The 26,260-nt window shown below is 30.9% G+C and overlaps 1 protein-coding gene across 3 annotated transcripts in view; it reads left to right on the top strand.

The window, feature by feature from the left end:
- Positions 1-26,260, top strand: part of Msr-110 — a 399,260-nt gene that overhangs the window by 240,620 nt on the left and 132,380 nt on the right. The window contains exon 1 of one of the 3 annotated variants that reach the window (XM_075368741.1): positions 24,556-24,715. The exons of the other annotated variants lie outside the window; for them this stretch is intronic. Coding sequence (XP_075224856.1) covers positions 24,620-24,715 — 96 coding nt within the window. The 5' untranslated portion in view covers positions 24,556-24,619. Of the gene's footprint in view, positions 1-24,555; positions 24,716-26,260 lie in introns of those variants that run through there. 3 annotated transcript variants of the gene reach the window in all.

The raw sequence follows: 26,260 nt of genomic DNA, 5'->3' as shown, positions 1-26,260 counted from the left end.
CAAAAACCGATGGTACAGATTGTCCATATCGGGTGATAAAAACCGATAAAGTGTATTTTAGTTCTTGGGATAAAGAGTTTTTCAAATTTCAATTTCAATTTTTGAGACCTAATAATCCCATTCCGAGACGCCACCCACCAAACGACTCCCGGCGTTCCTACGGCACGCCGGGAGCTTGTATTAAAATAAAATAATAAATTAAAAAACCTAGTAAAGACGTAAATCAATAAAAAATATATTTCCTGTTAAAGCAAACCTTTATTTAAATATTATTTTAATTTTTTTTTTTTTAATTAGTGAATTATTTTTTTTAAATCGCTTAGTGCAGATATACGCAGTTCGGATAGTTGGACATCCGGAAAAATTTTAATTTGGCTAATTGGCGACCTACTGTATTACAGTCACACAGAATAAACTCAGGTTTCTTTAAAGAATACTTTTCCTGCCCCCAGAATAGTGTGGCGATGTGAAAGTATCTAATTGTAATACAAATGATCGTTTAGCCAAATCATTGTTGGAGACAGGATATTAAATTACGATATGATTTTTATGTTAATTGATTATTAATACATCTCATTACGGATGGACGTAACAACCTATCCTGTAATGTGAGGAAGTGAAATTCATTTTTAAATTTTAAATAATATTAATTATTTATTTCCTGTCTGTATATCTCATATTTGTAAATGCAAAGAATGTATGGGTATATATACCCACATCATCTTTATTTATTTATTAATTAATATAACAATCTGCTCAAAAACATAAATGTCCATATAACTAATACTCGTATTAACAAATACTAATATTTTATCATTTTAAATGAAGCCTAATTAATAGATAAAATTTGTTGTTATTTTTTAAGCAGTATTTTTAAAAACATAATAGTAACTTAACCGTTGTAAAAGAAACAGGCCCCCGTAATAAGAATGTGACGATCGCATTATTACCATAAAAGAACATTAAACTTACAGAAAACCAACGGAACTGCCCCACTAACAATAAAATATTTATCATGTACTATCACGTACAAAATATAATTATATTTCAACGAGTAATTTAAGGATTGACTTTTTATAAAAGACATCACAAATCAATTTACTACGACAAATTATCAGCTTACAAATACGTACTTCTTATTGTATCGTTCTAGATTTATAACTAAAAGTAGGTTACCGGTCATCTCTTTTGAGATGTTTCAATAAATACTGAATATTTTAACTTATTATTCTGAATATTATTGCTTAACTGAAGAATATTCAAGAAAAAATTATGAAAGTTAACATTTTTGTTAACTTTTTTTTGTGATGAAATTAATTTCGTTCACAACTGAAGCAAGTCGTTCTGTTTTTTTTTTCTTAATAAAACGCTAAGCATGTCATCATTATTAAATACTTAATAATACTTATTATTAAATACTCTCTACGTATAGTCTTGTATAAATTAAAATGTTCATCTCTTATAGCTCTCTCAAACAGTTACAGTTAGTTTTAAAGATATAAAGATGGGCTGTCAGATCCGTTATCTGCCATCCAAGTATGAATTGTGCAGACCATATGTTTACAAAACTAAATATATTAGCTCATCCTTGTGTTTATATTTATAAATGTGCAATCTTTGGTAAATAGGATGGTCACTTATTCTTAAAAAAATAACACTGTCAACCTTTATCAAACCAGATAACGGAACTGTTTTTGTATAACTCGGTATAATATTTCAACATACGAAAAAGCCCCTAATATGCTTCCGTTGTCATTTTTAATAAATTAAAAGTTCTACCCAGCAACCAGCTACGACAACCCTAACCAAATTGACGGCCATTTAATATTTTTCACTGCTAGTTTCAAATGTAGTTTCCATATTACACCCTAAGTAGTGGTCTCATACCGAAGAATAAATCATTTTCAGATAAGAAGATTTGCTAAATTTTATGTTTTTAGTCTCACAATCGAGCAGTTATTTGAGATATATTGTAGACCGCTTTTCAAACTAGCTCTGAAAAGCACTGAATGACTGTCGTTTTGGTTATACTTGTCAAAGACTGATTTTTTTCTTCAAAATTGTTGTTTTTCATTTCACTTAAAAATTTTTGTCACATCTCTATTTTTACTTCCTTGTACAAAGTAAAGGAAGTATTGTGGTCGCGAAAAATTTCGGTTTTCAGATTTCAACGAAAATATCCATTGACCATCCCTGAATCCATTTTGACTAATTTCCGCGTGACGTCTGTACGTACGTATGTATCTCGAATAACTCAAAAACGATTAGCCGTAGTATGTTGAAATTTTGGATTTAGAACTGTTGTAACATGAGGTTTTGTACCTCCTCTCTTGACTGCAATCGACTGGACAAAAAATATCCAAAAGAGTTTAAAATCCTAATTTTTTGGATTTTGGACTTTTTCTTAACTGCAGTAATAAGTCCTCATTGAGAGCTTTTCAACGATATATCATAAAGTGGTACATATTTTATTAGTTCCAGAGTTATAGCCAAATAAAATTTTAATAATGAAATATTTGGATCTTACAAGGGGAGGGCACATTGGTTCGAATCAGACTTCATATCCTTTATAATTTAAATATATTGATTTATTATTAACCTGTAATTGTAAAAATAAATTACAATAAATAATAATTCAATAATAACAATTAAAAAAAATATGAAAAAATATCAAAATATGTACTTTTCATTTTAAAATGAACACCACATGTTATGTGGTGTCCGCATCATATTTTTTTTTCTTATAATTTGTTTTTATATTTATAATTTATCTTATATTGACGTGATCTAATAATGTATTTTAATGTACGTAAATGAGCGATTTCTAAACGTTTAAGACTCACCAATACCTCATTTTCTTGAGATAAATAGCTGCTTCAATCCACACATACACACACACATTATCACAAATTATGATACTCTTAAATTACTTTTCAACCATTAAATATAAAAAAATTAAATTTATCAAATATTCCTACCTCGAAATGATTATTTTTTTGAGGCCATTTTACTGTAACTTAATTGTAAGCCACTTTTGAAATTAGTTAGAAAAAAAAATTTTTTAAGGTAACCATATCCAGATCGTTTTTTTTAAGTTAACATTTTTGTTTTTCAATACCTTTAATATGACTTTCACTATCCTATTCTTTCCTTTTAAACCTCAAAAAGGTTAAAGATTTAATGTTTTAAAAATTTTTAGAAGCAACTTAAAAGTTATTCTACCCTGATAGTGGCTTGGGGTTATGATGGTCTCATATCAAAAAAATAAATCATTTCGAGGTGTTTGATAGATTTAATTTTTGAAAAGTTATGTAAAATGGTGCTATTAACACCCGGCTCAAATTCTCTAACTCTCTCTTTGTGTTACCCGCATTCACACGATCACGCGTACGCAGGTATGCGCTCTTATTCGTAGATTATTTTTTTAAAAACACATCCAATCCTACTAAAGGGCATTTGTATGTGTGTCTGTGTGTATTTTCGTCCCTTTTAGCGTAGCACCGGAATGTACCGATCACTGGCGGAGAATCCCGATTCGTTAGTATCAATTTCTAGAGTTAAATTTCTAATTTAACTTTGTTATATCCAATTTTTATCATTCAAAAAAAATATTTTTACACAAGAGGTAACCAATTTTGGACACCTAATAATCCCATTCTCTGACGCTGCCCGCCGCCAGGGGAATCCACCCGGAGGGCCTAGCTGCGGAAGGCCGCTAGTGCTACTACTGAAATCTTTAATAAATATATAATATATTTTTATACCTTGCCACCATCAAGCTATATTAAAGTTATTAATCATGTGTGATCTGTATATTACAATATCCGAATATCTTGAAATATTTGAGATACGAAACAACCGGAATGTTTTAAAACATTTGAGCGTACGTTGATTGGCTATGAATCCTGTAGGCGGGTATTATTTACAATGATAGCCGTACCTAAAAATAGAAAGCGTCTGAGCCGTATACGTGACGCAAATAACAAAGACGCCATGTGGATTGCATCTAGTCTGCTATTTTTTATTAAAATCGATTGAGATCATACTAGTAATAAGGTATAAAAATTTAATTAACACAGACAAAAAATGTCCTTGAACGATAACGTTTTTGTTTATTATATGAAAAGTTCGTGGTTCGAACTCCGGTTAGGGCATTATCCATACGTTAAAAAATTCATTTCTTATCTAAATTTGTAATTGATTAGTTGTGTTATATGTTTTTAATTAAAAAATGTAAGTAAATAAAGAAAAAATACTGATCTTAGCAAAACATTTATAACGGTGTAAAAAAATTGCTATTAACAGACAGTCCGTGTAACTCATAAATGGCAATAATTAATCTCAGTAATAATTTCAACTTCCCGGACTAATTTTAACAGGGCTCCTTGTTGTGGCTCGTCTTAGCTGGTAAACCGCCGGTACAAAGCGACTTGTACCATTTTTTGTTAATTAGTTTGGTTATTAGCAGCATGAGAAAAATATATTTTACTGGTTAGCCGCTTCGGCTACTCATAAACAAAATTACTTCAGTACTTCAGTTTGGACTGTTTTTCTTTTCCCAGTAGATTCTCGTTCTTTCACTGTGTTCTCTTCCTTGCTTTGTCCGTTTTATTCTGTTGCGTTTGTTGTTTGCTCAGTTTTTGTTCTGATAAGATTTCAGAAATGTATTTCTGTTTTATTTTTAATTTGTAGTTTGAATATTTTTTTTCTATTTCTTTAAGCCAATTTTCAAAAAAGATCAAGAATGAGGTTTATCTTATTTTTTTATTCTTTAAATTAATCTCATCGCGGTATTTATAGAGTTGACAGAGTAGAATTCATTGGATTTTTTACGGCAGCATACCTATTATAAGTAACACCAATAGCTTTTTTGATACAAAATGAATGATCCACCCATCCATTTGCCTATCATCTTTGATATTTTGGTTAGAATTTTTTTCATATGCCAAAAAAAAAAGAAGTTTATTATTATCCAATAAATTAAAGAAATTTATTCCCTTTAATTAATTATTGTAATATTGTAGACATGTCTTTATACTTTATTTCACATATTAACACACTGTTTATTAGTGTGTGTGTGTGTGTGTGTGTGTGTGTGTGTGTGTGTGTGTGTGTGTGTGTGTGTGTGTGTGTGTGTGTGTGTGTGTGTGTGTGTGTGTGTGTGTGTGTGTGTGTGTGTGTGTGTGTGTGTGTGTGTGTGTGTGTGTGTGTGTGTGTGTGTGTGTGTGTGTGTGTGTATTTAATCACAATTAATAAGAAAAATACAGATATAATAGAGAAATAAAACTATAAAATGTTAACATAGCATTTTTTAATTATTTAAAATTAGTATTAATTAAATTAAAAACAAAAAAAAAATAAAACACAATTTTTATACCGTTCCACGAGATCAATTTATCTATAAATTTAACACGATCTAAAAGCTTAAGTAGATCTTTAAATTAATCTTACTCGATTGAATTAAAAGTAAGCATGATATAAAACGTAAATATAGATATTAAAATACAAGCAAATTAATTATTAAACAATTTATTTTTACTATAATAGTTATCGAATGAATGACATTGAACGTTTATTAAGGACACATTTTCATATGAACGTGACGATACATCACGTAGAAAATAACAAGAATCACGATTTAAAACGGTTCTATGAACTTTTTAAATTTAAACAAGACTATATTTAAATTATAAAACGGTCATTATATTTATTTTCATTCAAAATGATCTTTTTATGTTGAAAATTTACTACTTTTCAAGAACTTTTATTGGCATAAAGATTAAACATCGTTCCTTGTGGACGTAGCCAAAAACTGAAAATCTAAGCTAAAGTTCTAGGAATTTTAAATTTTCCTTCCAGTTTTAACCATTCGTATTTTGAAAAAATTTCTAGTGTATTTATAATTGTACATTTCTTCCTATAAATTTACACTTACAGGTAGACATTTTTATAAAGCTATTGATAAAACCATACAATCGAGATAATGATTTTAAAAATGCTGTTTTAAAATAAATAATGATTCATTATTTAACATGAAAAAACTATATTCCTAAAAGAAGACATCCCAAGTACAATCAAGTTCTGTAATATAAACATTAAAATCTGAGTGAATATTTTATTTTACTGCTATTTCGTCAACTGTTCCCCGTTGTCTATTATAAAAAACCGAATGCACTGTTAAAATATCAGCATATGAAGCCCTCCGAAATGTAGATTATATTCAGTTTTGTTTTCACTCTCTTTAAAATACACATTTTCTTTTTTCTTTTTCCTGTTTAGCCTCCGGTAATTACCGTTCAGATAATACTTCAGACGATGAATGAGGATGATATGTAGGAGTGTAAATGAAGTGTATTCTTGTACAGTCTCAGTTCGACCATTCCTAAGATGTATGGTTAATTGAAACCCAACCACCAAAGAACACCGGTATCCACGACCCAGTATTCAAATTCATGTAAAGATAACTGACTTTACTAGGATTTGAACGCTGGAACTCTCGACTTCCAAATCAATTAAACTCGGTGGGTTAAAATAATTACAGATTGTATAGAGACATCATTTCATTAATAAAAAGTATCTTTGATTAATATTTGTTGTACTTCAAATTCTTTACGTGTGTCACAGCCACAAGAAAGACTTCGAAAGATAATTTAAAATGAAAAATTAGCTTTTTTCCCGTATATTCGAGAAAAAAATTAATCAGTATAAGAACACATAAACAACTTTCCAACCGTTAAAATATATAAAAATTAAATTTAGCGAATACTCTCATCTCGAAATCTTTTCGTTATTAAATCACCACATATTCTGGAGGAACAACTCAAAAATTCCAAACTGAAAGAGTAGGATCAGTTTAAAACTTGAAAAAAACGACAACCCTAACCAAATTGACGGCCATTTAATATTTTTCACTGCTAGTTTCAAATGTAGTTTCCATATTACACCCTAAGTAGTGGTCTCATACCGAAGAATAAATCATTTTCAGGTAAGAAGATTTGCTAAATTTTATGTTTTTAGTCTCACAATCGAGCAGTTATTTGAGATATATTGTAGACCGCTTTTCAAACTAGCTCTGAAAAGCACTGAATGACTGTCGTTTTGGTTATACTTGTCAAAGACTGATTTTTTTCTTCAAAATTGTTGTTTTTCATTTAACTTAAAAATTTTTGTCACATCTCTATTTTTACTTCCTTGTACAAAGTAAAGGAAGTATTGTGGTCGCGAAAAATTTCGGTTTTCAGATTTCAACGAAAATATCCATTGACCATCCCTGAATCCATTTTGACTAATTTCCGCGTGACGTCTGTACGTACGTACGTATCTCGAATAACTCAAAAACGATTAGCCGTAGTATGTTGAAATTTTGGATTTAGAACTGTTGTAACATGAGGTTTTGTACCTCCTCTCTTGACTGCAATCGACTGGACAAAAAATATCCAAAAAAGTTTAAAATCAATATTTTTTTGATTTTGGACTTTTTCTTAACTGCAGTAATAAGTCCTCATTGAGAGCTTTTCAACGATATATCATAAGCGGTACTTATTTTATTAGTTCCAGAGTTATAGTCAAATAAAATTTTAATTAATTGGAAATACTTGGATCTTACAAGGGGAGGGCACATCGGTTCGAATCCGACTTCATTTCCCTTGTTTCTTTTTTAACTTTTTTTTAAATTTAAATACATTGATTTATTAATAATTAACCTCCGTTTGAAAAAAAAAACATATGAAAACAATCAGAAGCTATTAGTGAACTAACATTTTATGTACTTTTCATTTTAATTCAAAGTTTTTCCAGAGGTTAATTATTAATAAGTCGGATTCAAACCGATGTGTGCATTGTTTCCGATCCGACACGTTCTCACTTACACCACATGTTTCACTTGAGCGACGTGAATCAAAATTAATAAATATACTAATATAAAATGCTGATACGGACACCACACAAAAAATGTGATGCAATGTGGTGTCCACCACAAATCAATTATGTAACTGTTCGCTTTATTAAAGAATTAGAGGATCTTATCTCACTTTAAAATTAAGTAACTTTAAATGAAGTGTAGCAAAAAATGTGTATATGTAATTTAATAGGCGTACAAGTCATGTGGTGGATCCGCATCAGATTGTTTATTTAAAAGTTTCGAATCGCCTCTCATATTGATACTGGGGGGCTTGTTGTATGATATTCTCTTACCAAAAAATAGATTGTTTTGAGGTAAAGAGTATGCAATCTTCAAACAAAAAAAGTGTAGATATGCGAAATTCTTCTAAAATTCTTTACTATCGGAAGAAGATCGAAAATTTCTTGAATCGCCAATTAAGATTGTACTGATAGCACCCAGAAGAAAAAATATGTGTATTATATTATATTAAAAGATAATATATTTTTCAAGACTATTTATTATTCGGGTAACAAACTTTGACATAAACTATTAATAAAGGCGTACACAGTTTACTACTACATAACCCTTTTACTATAAAATATGTTTATCACGTGACCTGTAATAAACTTTTATTTTATTTTTGTTGCTAAATATGTCGTCACCTTATAGCCGAATGGATACGCGTAGATTCGTAAAGAATGATGTTTTTAATTTTATTTATATATTTGAGACAAATTGTTACTTATTTATGATGCATTTAACTTAAAAAAAAAATTGTAAATAAACAATTAAATCTTATATTTCCAACAGCAAATTATGTAGGAAATAATTAAATTTTTAAACGGGTACTTCTTCCCCTCAAGGTGAAACATCTTCTAAGTTGAGAAATACTTGAACTAAAAACAATTGAAGCTTAACATTAAGTTTCAAGGTCAAACAGTTCTTTACGATTTATTTGTTGAGATTATTTTTAAATAAAACTATTTCAACATAAAATACATTAAAAGGAAGTAGAATTTAAGAAAAATATTAAGATTGTTAACATGTTAATGAATTTTTTTTTTTTTAATTTTGAATGAACTTTAATATTTAAAGTTCCATTTAAAGACCGTGGAAATTTAAAAGAGATTATAAAATTGTTTTATTTACTTAAAGATGTTAACAAAATCTAGGATAAAATTATTATAATATTTATAACTGTAAATAATAATTAAATGATAGATTATAATTATAATTTAAATCTTAACCTAAGATCACACGTTTAAATTCACAAAATATAAATATCGATAATATTTAAGTACTAATTAAACTATTTAGTTTTCAAATTGATGAAGAATGTTAATTAGCATTTCATCTATTGTTTGCTAGGAGTAATAAAAAAATAGCCTATGATTAATTATCTAACATTATTTTACTCTTAAAAAAAATACTGAAAAAAAAATTAGAAAGTAAATAAAAAAAGAGCTGAGGCTGCTCACCTTTTTCCGACAAACATCAGTTTTAATCATGTATTTTATGACAAACCTCATTATTCGTTTATTGATATGAAATGATGTGAATGTTTTCATTTTTTTTTTTTTTTTGTCAAGTTATGTTGGTTTTTATATCAATGAGCATTTTCTTGAATTTAGTTTAATTTTCTTTATAATTATTTTGATTTATATTCATTTATACAACCATAAAATAATGATCGATTTTCAAACAGTCATAAATTTAGTACAAACCATGACAAATACTTGAAGTGAATACCAAAATGAATAGAAAAGAAACGTACAAGAAACTTACCTTTTCATTAGATTTCGATATGTGGTATTATAGTTGTCAAGCAGACATCCAGACCGTATTTAAAATCTTTTCCGTACACGTCAGAGAACATCTGATGTGACGTTTTGTTCAAATTTCCAGGACAAAATGATATGAAGGTATTAACTCTACTACTTAAATTAAGTTAAATTTTTTTTTTTTGACTTCATTTAATCCTTGCAGAAATCAAATCTGTATTTTTCGCAAGCTAAAACTCGATAACTATGCGTTTCTAGACCCGTGTTAATATGAACTTTTTTTCACTTGTAGAAAATATTTTGAAATTTGTTTTTCGTGAAACACTATATTTTTACTATTATATTTTTTCCTCAGTTCAGTCTATAATTTCTTTGGTTCATTACGCAGTTTTTTTTTTTTAACCTGTAGTATTATAAAATAAGTTCTATATTTATACGAAGTTGTATAATACATTTTTCTAAAAATTATTATGTTCCTAATGTATAGGTTGCAATCTGTTTAATTAGTGACCTCCTCACTGACCAATGAAATGAGGATGTGTATGACATGTCGGCCTAAGTCTGTACAAGACTTAGGCCGACATCCCTGAGATGTCTTAGACCATCCCTGAGATGTGTGGTTAACTGAACTCCAACCGCCAAAATTCACCAGTATATACAATCTAGTATTCAAATCCATCTAAAAGCAACTAACTTTTATTATGATTTGAATCTCAGAACCTTCGAATTCGAAAATCAGCTGTTAAAAGCTGATTAGTGATGACGAGTTAATCACTAGACCAGCCCTGGGCTGGTCCATATAATTTTCTAAATTATTGGCTAAATCATTTTCTAAAAACGGTTTAATTTTTTTTAATGTACATTTTTATATGTTATGTTATTAATTTTTATTATTGTATCTTAAATGTTGTTCACACGGCTGCATCCTGCAACCTTTATATTGCAGAAGCTCAGTTAGAGTTGATAAATGTAATTTAAATCGTTTTTTAATAGCTAAATAATAATAATAATAATAAATATAGTAATAAAAAGTAAAGTCAATATCTTTAGAGCTTAACTAGTTAAAACAACTTTTATAGAAATAGTTTAATGGATTTTATTATTTAATAAGTTACCACTATTTTTCATTACAATTAGTAATTGAATTTAATTGTATGTTTATAATTATTTAATTGTTAAATACGAATTACAATGGCGCGAAATGGGATAATCTATGTTATAACACCAAATATACGGCAGATCAAGTGACAGCAAATGAATTAATTCAATAAAGGCTGTTTATAAATTAAAAGCTTTTCTACAAAATAATAAAACAGTAATGGTAATTTTTTTTCGTTTTGCCCGACTTGCGGGTACGTTGGGTCAATAACTTTTTTGTTTTCTTTTAGCTCAGTATTGCTTCATTCTTTCGATTTATTTTCCTTTCTTCTTCAGAGAATTGGGTCTTACGTTTGGTTTTGGCTTGGAACCTCGTGTTCTTGTCCTTAATGATTGTTTTGACGGCTTTGCCCAGGAGCATGCTTTCTGTAATTTGGAGCGCCATTAGACCTTTTTCAGTTTGGTTAAACCACTCTGGTTTGATTCTTTTGTTGTGAAAATAATCAAGTATCTGTCTGCGCTAATTCAGAGGATATACCTGTAGAAGTCGATTCTTCTTTTTCCCATTGTGCCTAACAAGTTTTCTGTTCTTTTGTGTAGGATTTCGTTTTTGATGTGGATTAGTTTGTTTTTTTTAGAATTCGGAGCCTTTCTTTTTTTTTTGAATTTTCCTTTCTTTGATCTCTAGTCTTTCGATTGGACCGTAGTTGGTGACGGATAATGTTTCGGCTGCATACAGGGCTTCCGGTTTGATTATCGTGTTGTAATGTTTTTTGCATTCCAGGGTAGAGATTTTTTGTTGTAGGTGAGTTGAAAGGCTAGTCCGACTACTACTTCTATTTTTTATTCTCCAATTTTAAGGTGCCTTGGCGAGTTTTTTTATGCTTGTCATTATTTTGGTCTTTTCGAAGGAGATTTTGAGAGACCCATTTTCACCGCTTGTTTTTCAAGTTCTAGAGTCTTTTCTTCGGCTTCATTTAATGTCTCAGCTAGTAGAGCCATGCCGTCTGCGAAGGTTAAACAATTGATTTTGATACCTTTATGTTTTGTTCCTAGTTGGTTTCCACTATGGATCTTTTGGTTCCATTCTCTGACTTTTTTCCACGGCGCAGTTGAATAGTAGTGGGGAGAGTCTGTCTCCTTGTTGTACGCCGGTTTTAATCTCTAAAGGATCGGATAGTTCTCCCGTGAATTTAACTTTGGAGTAAGGGCAAATGAGGGTTTTTTTAATTAGGTTTGTGGTTTTATTCTCTGGTTGTAATTCTTTTAGCATGGAGAAGAGGGAATTTCGGTCTATTGAGTCGTACGCTTTTTGGAAGTTGATGAAAGCGATGATGTATGGGTTTGCTCTTGATTTTTGGTAGTTCATAGTGTTTTTGAGATTTAGGATTAAGATGGTAATTTATTATGTTAAGTTTTTCAATTCTTTTAAGTTTAATTTTAGTTTAGTTTTTTTAATTGTTTTTTCGTTTAAAAAAAATGCATAGAAATACATGTTAATACAAAAGTTTAAATAATCTAAGTGAAAGAACATCTAAGAAATAATTTGACAAGCGTTAAACAAATAATGTTGTGTTAATAAAGTATTCTCTATTACAGCATTATTAAACGGTAAATAGTATACGAATGTTAGCAAAGTATGACAATCCATAAATAATTTGTCCACCGTTAAAACTAAAAAAATAAAAATGCTTTACTTCAAAACAATCTATTTTTCGGTATGAGACACTACTTGGAATATACTTTTTTTGCGTTGAAGGAGGGGAAAATCTGCAACCAGACGTCCAGCAGCCCGTACTGTTGGGTATGTAAGGTTTCCTGCCGAAACAGGGACCCACTAAAAACCCTCCCCCACACACGACGTAGTGATGGAATCACCGTTAGGTATGCCATCATCACCACGTGTGTTTTCGGGATCTCCCAGTGTCATCCTCGAGTGATAGCTTTCAGTGACCCCCGAGGGCACCCAGCAGCGAAAATCTTGTTGGATCCCCGACTGATCACTCCCGGGGCTGGCCTTCCACCGTCACCCTCGGGCTTACTCCTTATTGTCAGTTCCGTTCTTCTTCAAGTTTCTTGGCTCGAACTCTCCTAAAGCAGCTCCCGCAACGGTTCCACCCCTCATCCGAGCCTACCATGATATTCATTATCTCTTCCGGAGAAATTTCCCTCTCGAACGAGTTCTCTGACATCAATCTGGGGTACCTTAAAAGTATATGCACCATGTCATCTTCCTCTTCGCAATATTTACTCACCGGCGTCTCACGCTTCCCCCTGGTGTGAAGGTAGACATTTAACGCCCCATGGCCTGTCATCCACTGGGCCGTCCGATAGTCGACCTCCCCTCTGTTTAACCAGGTCTTTATGCACGGGATTAGCCGATGCGTCCATCTACCAGTGCTATCACCACACCATCTCTCTTGTCATCGTCCTACTAACTCATTCCCGGCTTCCTTAGGATCTTTACCCCGATGCCTAACAAGCCGCTACTCCGCCATCAAATCCATAGGTGGCATGCCAGTAATTACTAACACCGCCGCCGCAAGAGAAGTCGATCGGTATGCCTGTGCCACCCGCAGCGCCAGTCTCCGGTAGACACTATGCAACCGAGCTCTATAGCGCTGTACTCTTAGGAGTTTATGCCAAACCGGTTCCGCATATAAAATGGCTGAAACGACCGTGGATGCTGTTATCTTTCTTTTGGAGGCTCGAGGGCCCCCAACATTCCCCATTAGCCTAGCCACCGCAGAAGACAATTTTTCCGCCTTATTACACATTTCAGTAACGTGTGTGGTGAACCCCCTCGTCTAGCCGTACTACCAGGTTCTTGGCTCTAACCGAGGGGTCACATTAATGCCCTCCAGCCTTACCAAGAACCGAGGAATCCGTTTTCTGCCAGTCATCTGGAGCATATGTGTCTAATGTGGCGACACCGATACTTGGAATGAACTGTAGCTATTTTAAAAACTAACTGAAAAATATTAAACGGCTTCCATTTCTGTTAGGGTTGTCGTAATCCGATGTATTTTATATAAAAAGTGTTGATTTTCAATGCCCTTTAAAATGATCTATTATATCCTAACCCTTCGTACTTAACATTTATGAGGTGTTCCCGTATGGAAGCTATGGAATATAGCGGTCTCATACATAAAATTAGGTCTTTTGTGAGCTTTGGCATATTATATCAGTATTCTAAGAATAAATAAAAATTATTAATCGATTACCAAAAAATAATTAACTTTCAAAAACTATTAAAATTTTTCTTTATTTTATATTTATATTAATTAGTGCACAGAAAATACAGACTTAGTAAAAGATGGAAACAAATTTCATATTTTGCAAAATATTTTAGGCTACGGGAAGAAAGATCTGTACAGGAAATTATATCCGGTTATTTTAATTATTAATATCCGTTTATGCCTTAACTTTTAAGAGAAACATATGCTAGATGTTTCTTTAATTATATATAATTAATTTAATCGAAAATAAATAATTGCTTAACAGTGAAATATAAAAAAAAATTGGTGTATTTTTCGTCGTTAATCAGCTGCTTCCGAAGTCCATAGTTCTCAGTTTCAAATCCTAATAAAGGTTATTACTGTAATAAAGACTTTTATTCACCAGATTTAAGTACTAGATCGTGGATACCAGTATACTTTAACGGTTGGGTTTCAATTAACCACACGTCTTAAGAATGATCGGCGTGAGTTTGTTCAAGACAACACATTAACGGTACAGTTACATTACATTTATAAATTACAAATAGCGTTACTTGTTGATGCGACTATAAATTTTTAAAAAAAATTAGTAAATGTTTCTACCTCGAAGAAACGACATATTTTACTGTGGAGACCACTTCACGCTAAGCATACAGAAGACCTCCAAAGAGGGATAACTCAAAACTTATAAATAGAAAGTGTACAGTTGTGACAAACAGTGTTGAAAAACAAGAATTTTGAAGTAAGAAAATTCGGGTTACGATATCCTTAGCCAAAATGGCGATCTGTGGTTGAAATGTTTTTCATAGCTAATTTCAAAAGAGCTTTACATTACTTCTTAAATTACTGGTCAACAGTGAAACACTAAATAAAAATCAAAACTAGAATTCAGCTTAAAATTTAACGGTTGTTAATTGTATTAGTCCATATTTTCCTACTTACTCTTTTTACTATATAACTTTCACAGATTTAGAGATGTTTTTCAGTTCGATCAGTATATGTATATATATATACTGTTATATTAATAACGAATCGGTTTAATAAAGTATCGTAAAATAAAGTTCATAGTAAAATGAAATTTATCAGTGCTAAATTTCATTTAATTTCGTCGAGGTTCCTAGCTCAAAACGATTTTTTAAACGGTATGAGACCGCCACACCCCTAAGACATTGTGTGGAAACAACCAAAATAATATTGAATGGAAAAGGTAAGGTGCCATTTAATTTCTTTCAAAAATGGACTAAAGTACCTCAAGTAGAAGTCTCATACAAAAAATGGTCATTTCGAGGAGGAACATTTGTTATATCCTTTTTTTTATACGCAGCTGTGATAATTTATTTGTGGGTTTCCATAATTTAACATTCTGTATGTAATACAAATAAAGATTACTAAACCTATCAAACCATATTCAGACAAGAGAACAGAATTATTATCTGTTTACATATTATAATATTTAAATTAAATAAATAATATTTCTTTAATCTTTAAAAACTTCTAATTTTTTTTTTTCTTATGAGAGACTGGGCACAGCAGCTATGGTGATTAGCCCGGTGAAAATTAATAGCGTATGAAAAGATGCCATGCCTAATCGGGATTCGAACCCGGGACCTCCTCAAGAAATTCCGAGAGGTTACATACTCAGCCGCGGAGATCGGCTACTGAAGTCCTAATTTAAAAGATTTATTCAAATATTTTTAAATTATTTTAATTATTAATTAAAATTAATTAATAATGGTGCATAACATATGCTGAGGCCTACTTTTAAACTAATTTTAATTATGAAGGTTAATAGTTTTTCGTTGGTTTCTTTTTATTTACTTCAATCTTTAGCTTAATTTTATGATAATTATTATTATAATTCCTATTGTATTAATCATAATTGTTGAAATGCTTTCATTTTTTATTTACTTAAATTTTATCGACATCTGAAAAAACTCAGAACGTTCCGGGAACAAGCAATTACAAAATAAGCGAAAAAAAGTTGTTAGAGAAAAAAGTAAAATCGATCCATACAAGAACCACAGAATGAAAAGAATAGTACAGTCAATTTGTATTTTTATTTGAAAATCCTTACCTACTGATTGATGTTTTTTCCATATGTTAGGGGTGATGAGGGAAGCTTAACTCCAGATTTTTAACATCCCCCCTCCCATAAATTTTTTAAAAACTCAAAAAGTTTTTGAAATGCGTTTTTCTCTGAATCTATGCATTTTAGAGAAACATTTTTCAATCAAAAAATGTAGAGGACATTCTCCTCTACAATTAATGTCTTTGAACGTGTTTTTTCGGGGTTTTCACCGGAAAAAATTGTTTTTCGTTTGTATTGCATTTGGAAAAGTTGTTAATCTCAAAAGCACAGACAACGTTTATTTAAACAAGTTTCTTGTACGACTTACCGTTTTGGAGCTATAGCTTGTGAAAGTGTGAAAAAGTTGTGAATTGGGCACGTGTTTGAAATCGGTCTACTCGTTTACAACGTTTTTTACAACTTCAGCGCCACCTAGTATTTCAATTTCAAATTATACGGCATAACTTAAAGGACATTAATTGTAGAGGAGAATGTCCTCTACATGTTTTATTTGAAAAACTTTTCTCTAAAATGCATAGATTTACAGAAAAACGCATTCAAAAACTTTTTGAGTATTTCCAGTTTTTCAAAAATCTATGGGAGGGGAATGTTAAAAATTTGGAGTTAGCTTCCCTCATCACCCCTAACGCATGGACAAAAGATCAATATGTAGGTAAGGATTTTCAAATATAGCCTATTTTGATGACAAATTGCCTGTACTAATTCAAAATTCAGAAATGTTCTTCGAACCTTTCTACGGATCGGAGGCGTTCATCCTATACACTACTCATTCGAAGATCCATGATGATTAATAGTTTACTGATAATAATATGGCTAACGTACATACAATACTTAGTAAATTAAATATGTTAACTTATCCTTGCGCTTATATTTTAAAATATACAATATTTGTTAAATAAAATAGTAAATAATTTTTGAAAAAATAACAATATCTGTCTCTGCCAAATCAGACAACAAAATAGTTTTTTATTAACTCATCATAATACCTCAGCTTACGAGAAAAGACCTTAATATATTAGTTGCTGACTTTAATAAATTAACGAACCATTTAAACAATCTTTCCACAGTTTAAAATTACAACTGAGAGTCTCTCTTACTGAAGCGATATTACTTTGTCGATGATTTTTTAAATAATATTTTTTTTTTAAATCCTGAATTTTCTACATAAATTCTTTTCATAAATAGGTGTTCAAAGAATTTTTATTGTTTCACGTCTTCTGAAATGCGAATTATGTTTTACCGACTTTTCCAAGAAAAGTACAGTATTACTTTCGATCCCACCGTGGGATTGGAGGAATTTTCTTTACGTTTTGAGATAAGGAATACGAAAATACCATTCTCTTAAAGAATGGTTTCCTTATACTCGTGTATATACATGAGTATACACGTGTGTATATATATATACATAGCCGGTGAGGGTTCGGTTCACTTACCTGATCATCTTAGTTGACATGAAGTCCCGGGGCCCAGTATAGCCCAGGCGAACCTGGAGTCGACCCTGGAGTCTGCCCCAGGGGCTCAGAGCTCGTTTTGGTGGTCATTCCCGTCTAATCAGAGGGCTCCACCCGCTGAACTCCCGCAGCGTTCGTTACCCTCACGGTTGTGAGAATAATACTGATAAATAACAATTAAAATATTCAAGATTTCATAGAAACCTGAAAAAGAAACTAAATTACAAAAGACAGAATAGTGAAATTACTAGAGTACAAACACCATTGACGACGAAAATTCATACTTATTTCTGTTGCCATGGTTATAGAAATATAATAATCAAGTAAAAGGATTAATTATTTTTTCATTAATAATGTTGTCGCGTGTTCGCAGCTCGATCAGGATATTGAGAGAATGGCAATTGAAAATGGTTATAAAATTACAATTTATTGGTTTAAAATCATAAGTAAAACAAAACAAATCAATAATAATAGTAAGAGACAATAATAGAAAAAATAATTTAAAGTATTAATAAACAAATATTAATCATAGTAATTACAATAATAATCAGAATAATAGTAATAATAATAACAATAAACAATAAAAAATCTCACAATAATAATTTAATTATGATAATAATTGCAACAGTAAACAATAATAATATTACATGTCAATAACCAATAAATAATCATCAATGTCAATAAACAAAGATTACTTACAAAAAAGAATTTTAAGTAATCGTCAGGATTTATTTACAAGTAGTTAATAAATAATGAATACCAGAATTCAGTCCCATTGACAAAAGATATAGTATGATTGCTTGTCCTAACGCTTTTAACCACTACTCTTGTATTAATAACAATAGTACAATAGATAAACAAGCATAAAGTTCTTTCGGTACAAATAACTTTGCTTTCATAAATAAAACTACCCGAACAATTTATGAATGAAATTTAGTGCATTATCTCTTTCACTTATAGCCTTACAATAACTCACCGACTTGGAATTACTCGTGGCGTCACCTCAGTTGTATCGAAATTAATTCAAACTGGAAATTCCCTCCTTCACTGTCCTCCTCGCAGAATGGTCTCGCAGACTCACATCTCGCAGACTGACATCGGAGACTCTGCTCGCGGCACTGATTTTTAATTGGTCTTCCCAGGAGTATTTATACTCCTATCTTCTTTACCTGCCGGTCCGAACCCAACTCGAAGCGTGAGAACGATCGAACGAGCCTTTTCATTCCCATACATTCCTTGCCTTGGTCCGGTAACTCTTCTCATGGTACTAACATTTGTTCATTGGGTGTCAGTGGGCAGTATTACAAAAGACGATTGTTAAACGGACCTGTTAACTTTACTAAAAGGGTTTCTTTTAGCCCCTTTCTGGATTCCTCCCATTATTATATTTTCTGCTACTTTCTTCTTATAGAGTTTTTCACGAAGTATAATTTAGTAATTGCCAACACCCAATTTAAAAATCATAATAGAAGAATATACACTTGGAAAAATCCAGGCGATACTGCAAGGTATCAGATAGATTATATCATGGTTAAGCAATGATTTAGAAATCAACTCGTTGACAGCAAAACTTACCCTGGAGCAGACATTGATAGCGACCATAATTTAGTGATAATGAAATGTAGATTGGGGTTTAAAAATCAGAAGAAAAGATGTCAGATGAATCGGCGGAATTTAGAGAAGCTTAAGAAAGAGGAGGTAAAGGAGATTTTTGAGATTAGAAAATTAAGAAAAATTTTGGGGTACATAAATTAAAATCCAATAATGTGTTAAACAAAGATGGTACACCGATTTATAATACGAAAGGTAAAGTCGGTAGGCGGGTAGAATATATTGAAGAGTTATACGGAGGAAATGAATTAGAAAATGGTGAGGATGAAATGGGAGAAACAATACTGAGGTCTGAATTTAAGAGAGCATTAAAAGTTTTGAATGGCAGAAAGGCCCCTGGAATAGACGGAATACCTGTAGAATTACTGTGCAGTGAAGGTGAGGAAGCAATTGATAGATTAAACAAACTGGTGTGTAATATTTATGAAAAAGGAAGTTCCGTCAGATTTCAAAAAAAGTGTTATATTCATGATACCAAAGAAAGCAGGAGCAGATAAATGTGAAGAATACAGAACAATTAGTTTAACTAGTCGTGCATAAAAAATCTTAACTAGAATTCTTTTCTTTTTTTTTTGTCTTCAGTCATTTGACTGGTTTGATGCAGCTCTCCAAGAATCCCTATCTAGTGCTAGTCGTTTCATTTCATTAGCGTATACTGAAATGAAACGACTTCCTGTACATCCTACATCCCTAACAATTTGTTTTACAAGAATTCTATACAGAACAATTGAGAGGAGAGTGGAATAAGTGTTAGGAGAAGACCAATTTGGTTTCAGGAAAAGTATAGGGACAAGGGAAGCAATTTTAGGGCTCATATTAATAGTAGAAGGAAGATTAAAGAATAACAAACCAACATACTTGGCGTTTATAAACCTAGAGAAGGCATTCGATAACGTAGACTGGAATAAAATGTTCAGCATTTAAAAAAAATTAGGGTTTAAATACAGAGATAGAAGAACAATTGCTAACATTTACAGGAACCAAACAGCAAAAGTAATAATTGAAGAACATAAGAAAGAAGCCGTAATAAAAACGGGAGTCCGACAAGGATGTTCACTCTTCCCGTTACTTTTTAATCTTTACATGAAATTAGCAGTTAATGATGTTAAAGAACAATTTAGATTCGGAGTAACAGTACAAGGTAAAAAGATGAAGATACGATTTGCTGATGATATAGTAATTCTAGCTGAGAGTAGAGAGGATTTAGAAGGAACAATGAAAGGCATGGATGAAGTCCTACGCATGAACTACCGCATGAAAATAAACAAGAAAAAAACGAAACTAATGAAATGTAGTAGAAATAACATAGATGGACCACTGAATGCGAAAATAGAAGGAGAAAAGATTACGGAGGTAGAAGAATTTTGTTATTTGGGAAGTAGAATTACTAAAGATGGACGAAGCAGGAGCGATATAAAATGCCGAATAGCACGGGCGAAACGAGCCTTCAGTCAGAAATATAATTTGTTTATATCAAAAATTAATTTAAACATCAGGAAAAGATTTTTGAAAGTATATGTTTGGAGCGTAGCTTTATATGGAAGTGAAACTTGGACGATCGGAGTATCTGAGAAGAAAAGATTAGAAGCTTTTGAAATGCGGTACTATAGGAGAATGTTAAAAATCAGATGGGTGGTTAAAGTGACAAATGAAGAGGTGTTGCGGCAAATAGATGAAGAAAAGAAGCATTTGGAAAAATATAGCTAAAAAAAGAGACAAACTTATAGGCCACATATTAAGGCATCCTGGAATAGTCGCTTTAATATTGGAGGGACAGGTAGAAGGAAAAAATTGTTTAGGCAGGCCACGTTTGGTATATGTAAAACAAATTGTTAGGGATGTAGGATGTAGATGGTATACAAAGATGAAACGACTAGCTCTAGATAGGGAATCTTGGAGAGCTGCATCAAACCAGTCAAATGACTGAAGACAACAAAAAAAGAAGAAAAAACTTTCTTCTTAATTGGCAGGAATCCGTTACTCAGGTCCGCTATACCAGTCTTTTTACTATATCTTTAATTCACAATCTTCCCCCAGAGGAGATAGGGCTTTGGTGTATGGCTTAAAACCTTTCCCTGGAATAATACGAATGCATCCTGCAAATTTGAAAGCACTCGTTCAGATGGTTAAAATAGACAAACTTTCGGCTTTAAAAGTAAAATATATATATGTCTTACATTATATATATAGGTCTACGTATAAAATTTGTGCCTCAAAACTTTCCAAAACTACTATATCACTCTCATTGTAATTTAGATATGGTACAGTAGTACATCAGAAGTTGTGCATATGAAAATTTAATGAGATTGGTTTATTCGTTCTTCAGTTGCACTCAACTTAAGGTCGACAACAGACAACATAACCTCAATTTGAGGTTAGTTGTATTTTTCATACGCGCTTATGCAGTGAATCACAGTGGTAATGAGTTTAAACTTTATGCTTGTGTGTAGGGTCTGCTCGAACTTAAATAATGCGTTGTACTCTGAAAATCAGTGTGTTTCTGAGCGAAATAATGAGAACGTCGGAAACGAAAAGTCGGTTTTCTTGCTCATAACTGCACAAGAATTTTTTATATTTACTAAGCTTCATACATCTATTTTTTAAATAACTAATATCGACTTCGATCTTATCTATTTTTTGTTTTATAATTAATTGCGCTGTGATTAATATTTTACCACGGTTTCCCTTGATCTATCCAGGCATGTTATGGGACAATTTTTTTTTACGTCCATGGAGTAGCACAACTTTCCACTCTCATGTGATTTATATAATATACCGTTAAGAAAAAAGATTTATTTATAAAACAAATATACTAAAATTTAATTATATTCTACAATGCTACCCAAAATCCTTATTTTACAGTGTTTAGTGAGTGCTGTTTATTTCACTTTACTGTTATTTTTTATTTTTATTTTTTTATATCTACCTTTTCCGTAGTCTCTACTACTCATAATCGAATGGCGATCATTTTAAGAAAAGATTTTTGTAAAAACATCTTTGGAGTGGTAGTTTTGTTTTTCAAAAAAGTTTTTTTTTTCAAAAATTTAAATAATTTAAAAAAATCTGGCATAGTATTTTATTTTTGTTAAATTAGTTCGGTTTTATTATGAAAGAGCAAGTATCAACAACTACGGCCATTACTCATTACTCCAAATTGGTAGCGTATGAAAAGATGTCATGCCATTACCATCCCTGACCAGGATTCGAACCCAGGACCTCCCGCACGAAATGTCGAGACACTACCTACTCAGCCGACCTTCGTGGACTTAAAAATATTTATTAAACGGACGGGCTTAAAAATTATATTTTAAGTCGGGACGACTTATAAAATTATTTATTTGGGACGGACTTAAAAATATTAAAAATGTGAAGAATTTAGATATATTTTTATTTTCATATAACCCTATGTATTGAATTTTCAATTTATATTAATCGTAATTATTTAGATTAATTACATCGTTCTTATTTTAAAAAAATAATAATTTCATTTAGTATGTGAACCGTTAAATTACTTTTCAGGTCGTTAAACAAAGAGAAATTAAATTTAGCTAAGTTCCTTTCTCAAACCGATCTGTTTTTATGAAATGAGACATTAGCTGAAATGTATTGTGTCCCGCTTTTGGAACTAGCTATGAGAAATATTAAAAACAACCGCCACTTTGGTTAAAGTTGCCTTAGCCCGATGTTTTTTTTAATATAGAAACGTTTGATTTGCAATGCCATTTAAAATAGTCACCAAAACGCTACTCTTTCCATTTAAAATTTTTTATTGCAACTTTTTCTTTCATGAGGGCTTGGCGTGTCTTATGTCTAGATGGGGAGAGAAAATAACAGTCTTAATATCGATAAAATCGTTTGAGATAGAAGAGTTTGCTAAATTTAATTTTTCTATGTAACTGTTGAAAGGTTATTTGAGAGTTGTCTTATTTTGTTAACAATTTGTACATTTTTAATTTAATTTCCCTTTTTAGGTAGATTTCATAAGAAAGCTACCTATTTTAAAGGGCTCCGGGAAATTCCGATGTAGCTTCGCGTTTCACATCCCCCAGACCCCAAAACCACCGTCAGTGCAAAAGTTTTCTACATATTCTTGTGAACACGTTAACTGCCGTAATTTTGCGCCAATTACTTTCAAATTGTTTCCTAAAAATAACTCGTCCCAAAATCTCGATCGGGTTTGTTAATGGCCAAAATCGAAACATGGGGTGGAAATAGGGGGGAGGGCTTTTTCGAAAAAACAAAATATCGCTATAACTTTCTTATTAAGTAAAATATCTAATTCGTCTAAAATTCCTACTATTCTTTGGATAAGGGCCTAAAACTTATGTAGGATTTTGATATCACCAACTAATGGCCCAGGGGGTGGAAAAATGGATTTTTGAAAATAAAAAAAATCATACCTCCCTTAATAGGCACAGTATCGAATTCGTTTAAAGAGGTTGTTAATCCTCTAAACATTACCTAAAACTTTTGTTTTTAAATGTTTGATATGACCAACTCTTACGGCAAGGGATGATAAAAATATTGCTGGAATTGTATGATGGGGCTTGACGTATGCTAAGCATGTGAATATTTTTTTCACATGCAACCGTTGTCGTATCGAGTAAATTTTAAGTTTTTCTTAACTTTAAGGTGGAAATATTTTTTATGCCCTACTTAACACCGGTGAAATCTACCTCCGCCTTCCGAGGCTCCGAAAGGAATTTTTTTTAAATTAGATTTAACAAATTTACCAATTTTTGTTTTACGGTTTTTAGAAAGTTGTAATTTTTCCTAAAATATTGTTTTCATTACTGCCGTTTTGCTGCTAAGTCGAATCATTCTATATTTTATAGAAATAATTCTGCCATTCTAAGGTTACAAAAGCACAAACAAAAAAACAAAAAATACTATTTTGTATTTCCTTTATTGAGTATTTTTATTTTAATCTACCTTGCCTTTTTTAGTTTTTTGGCCTTTACTTTTTTTATATACCAAAACTAGAACACATTTCTTTCCTGGAGGGAAAGTAATGTGTGTTGAGTGACGTTAAAAACAGATAATTTGTAATCTAAGATCTAGTAAATATTTTGATTATAAATGATTGGCATAATAGAAATGAAACGCGTGTGGAAATTGTTTTAAAATAGTCAAACGGCGTGACCAAAAGAAAAGCCTAACCCGTAACCAAAACGGAATAGTGTAGAATTTTTGTTTAATTATATAACGAGTGTTTAAATGCGTTTCCTTAACGGTAATAAAAATCATTTTTATATAAAATAAAAAATAGGAAAAAGATATTGTCTGTAAAATACACAACGTTAGCGTTAAAGAATACAAAATAGTTAAATTCTTTATACAATTATAATAAAAATAATAATAATTTTATAATCATCATTATAATGTTCGTGATGGCAAAGGTGGGGTAATGTTATGATCGAAGAGAGGGGATCCGCAGTTAGATTCAGGACCGTGGCGGAGTCCTCGCATTCATTCTAACCGTGTCCACCATGGAGAAACAACAGGAAGCCGCTCAAGACTCGATCTCAACCATGGGCAAACCGGAGTATCCGCCGTCTGAAGTTTATGTGCCAGAACCACCCCCGGTAAGAATTTTTGTAAGACCTAAAATCGTAGTATATATATTAAAAATAAATTCATTATATCTATCTACCTTCTTTTATTATGAAAATAATATAATTTATCGGTTAGATCATATCGAAACTCCTAAGTCCATCATTTCAACTACGATTAATATTTAATCAGTCCAGCTATAAGGGTTTAATATAATAAACCTCATATTAATATTATTTAAATCGTACATTAATATTTATCGAGGTAAAACTCAAAAGAGAACCCTTTGTCCAAAAAAAATCTTCTCAAAATTTAAATTAAAATCATATTTCCGTTACCGTTTTACCATTTTTTTTATATACTAGTATATTTATGAATTAATTTTAATCTGATTTCTCGTTATTAGTAAAAAATTAGAAAACCAAAACAAAAATTAAAATTTATATATTTTATTTATGTTAGATTAAAATAAATATAAATCCCAACAATATTGATTACGTATTTCCCAAAATTATTATTGTTATATATATATATAAAAAAGATATAAATATATATATATCTTTTATAAGTTTCCCATCCTTTTTTTTTCTAATGTATTATTAAAATTAATATAGAAAAATATAATCCTTTATTTTACTAATTACTCCTGTAACATATATTAAATAAATTTACGAGGAAATTTAGAAAAGCAGTCATTACCGATCAGTGTTAGAATTTTTGAAAACGGTTTCACGTTTACGAAAATTCACGAATTTTTTAATCTTTTTTTTTTGTAAATTTAAATGTATATAATGGTATTATCATTAAGGGTATTTATTTATTATTTTCCGTATTTACTGAAATATTTTTCGCAAAATCTGTGTTAGTGTGTGTGTCTGCGCGCGCGCACGTGTGTGTTTAATTTTTACTTGTTCTTAACATATTTTTATTTATGATTCTTCCCAAAAATATACATTGCTGTTAAATGATCTTTTCAGAAGTAATAAATAGTAATAATTTTTTGTAGAAAAAAAAATATTAGTAAAAATTAGATTTATAGATTTCTGTAAAAGTACTTTTCTAGATGGAATAATGCAAAAAATAGATTTATTTTAGGGTAAATTCAAAATTCTGCGATGATGAGTTATTAATAACAAATAATAAAAATAATAAAAACAATCGGTTTCGTAGATTAGAAACCGTAAGTAAGTAAACTTTATGACAACAGTGAAGTTATAAAGAAGTTTCTCTTGCAATGTCTTAAATAAATACATTCTAGACATCAATACTAAATCAGCAGCCATTTGATAATCCACTTAAAAAATGTTTAACAAAAAAAAGTCTAGCTTAATATCAATCCGATTTATGATATGTTTAAGGACGAAGATTTATTTAGATGTATTTTATATCAATTTATAAATTTATATATGTTGCTTAAAAATACATCAAAGTGTCAATTGTATTATAGAAAACCTAAGAGAATCTTTTTTTAAATTCTATTTAAATAATTTTTAAGATTGCATTAATTCCAGTATATATTTTTAAATTGTTTATCATATATTTATTGGAAAAAATATTACAAAATTATTTACAACGGG

The sequence above is a fragment of the Lycorma delicatula genome, chromosome 6 (genome assembly GCF_047948215.1).
Source record: "Lycorma delicatula isolate Av1 chromosome 6, ASM4794821v1, whole genome shotgun sequence".
NCBI classification, from domain to species: Eukaryota; Metazoa; Arthropoda; class Insecta; order Hemiptera; family Fulgoridae; genus Lycorma; species Lycorma delicatula.
This window is presented reverse-complemented; position numbering and strand designations above follow the sequence as displayed.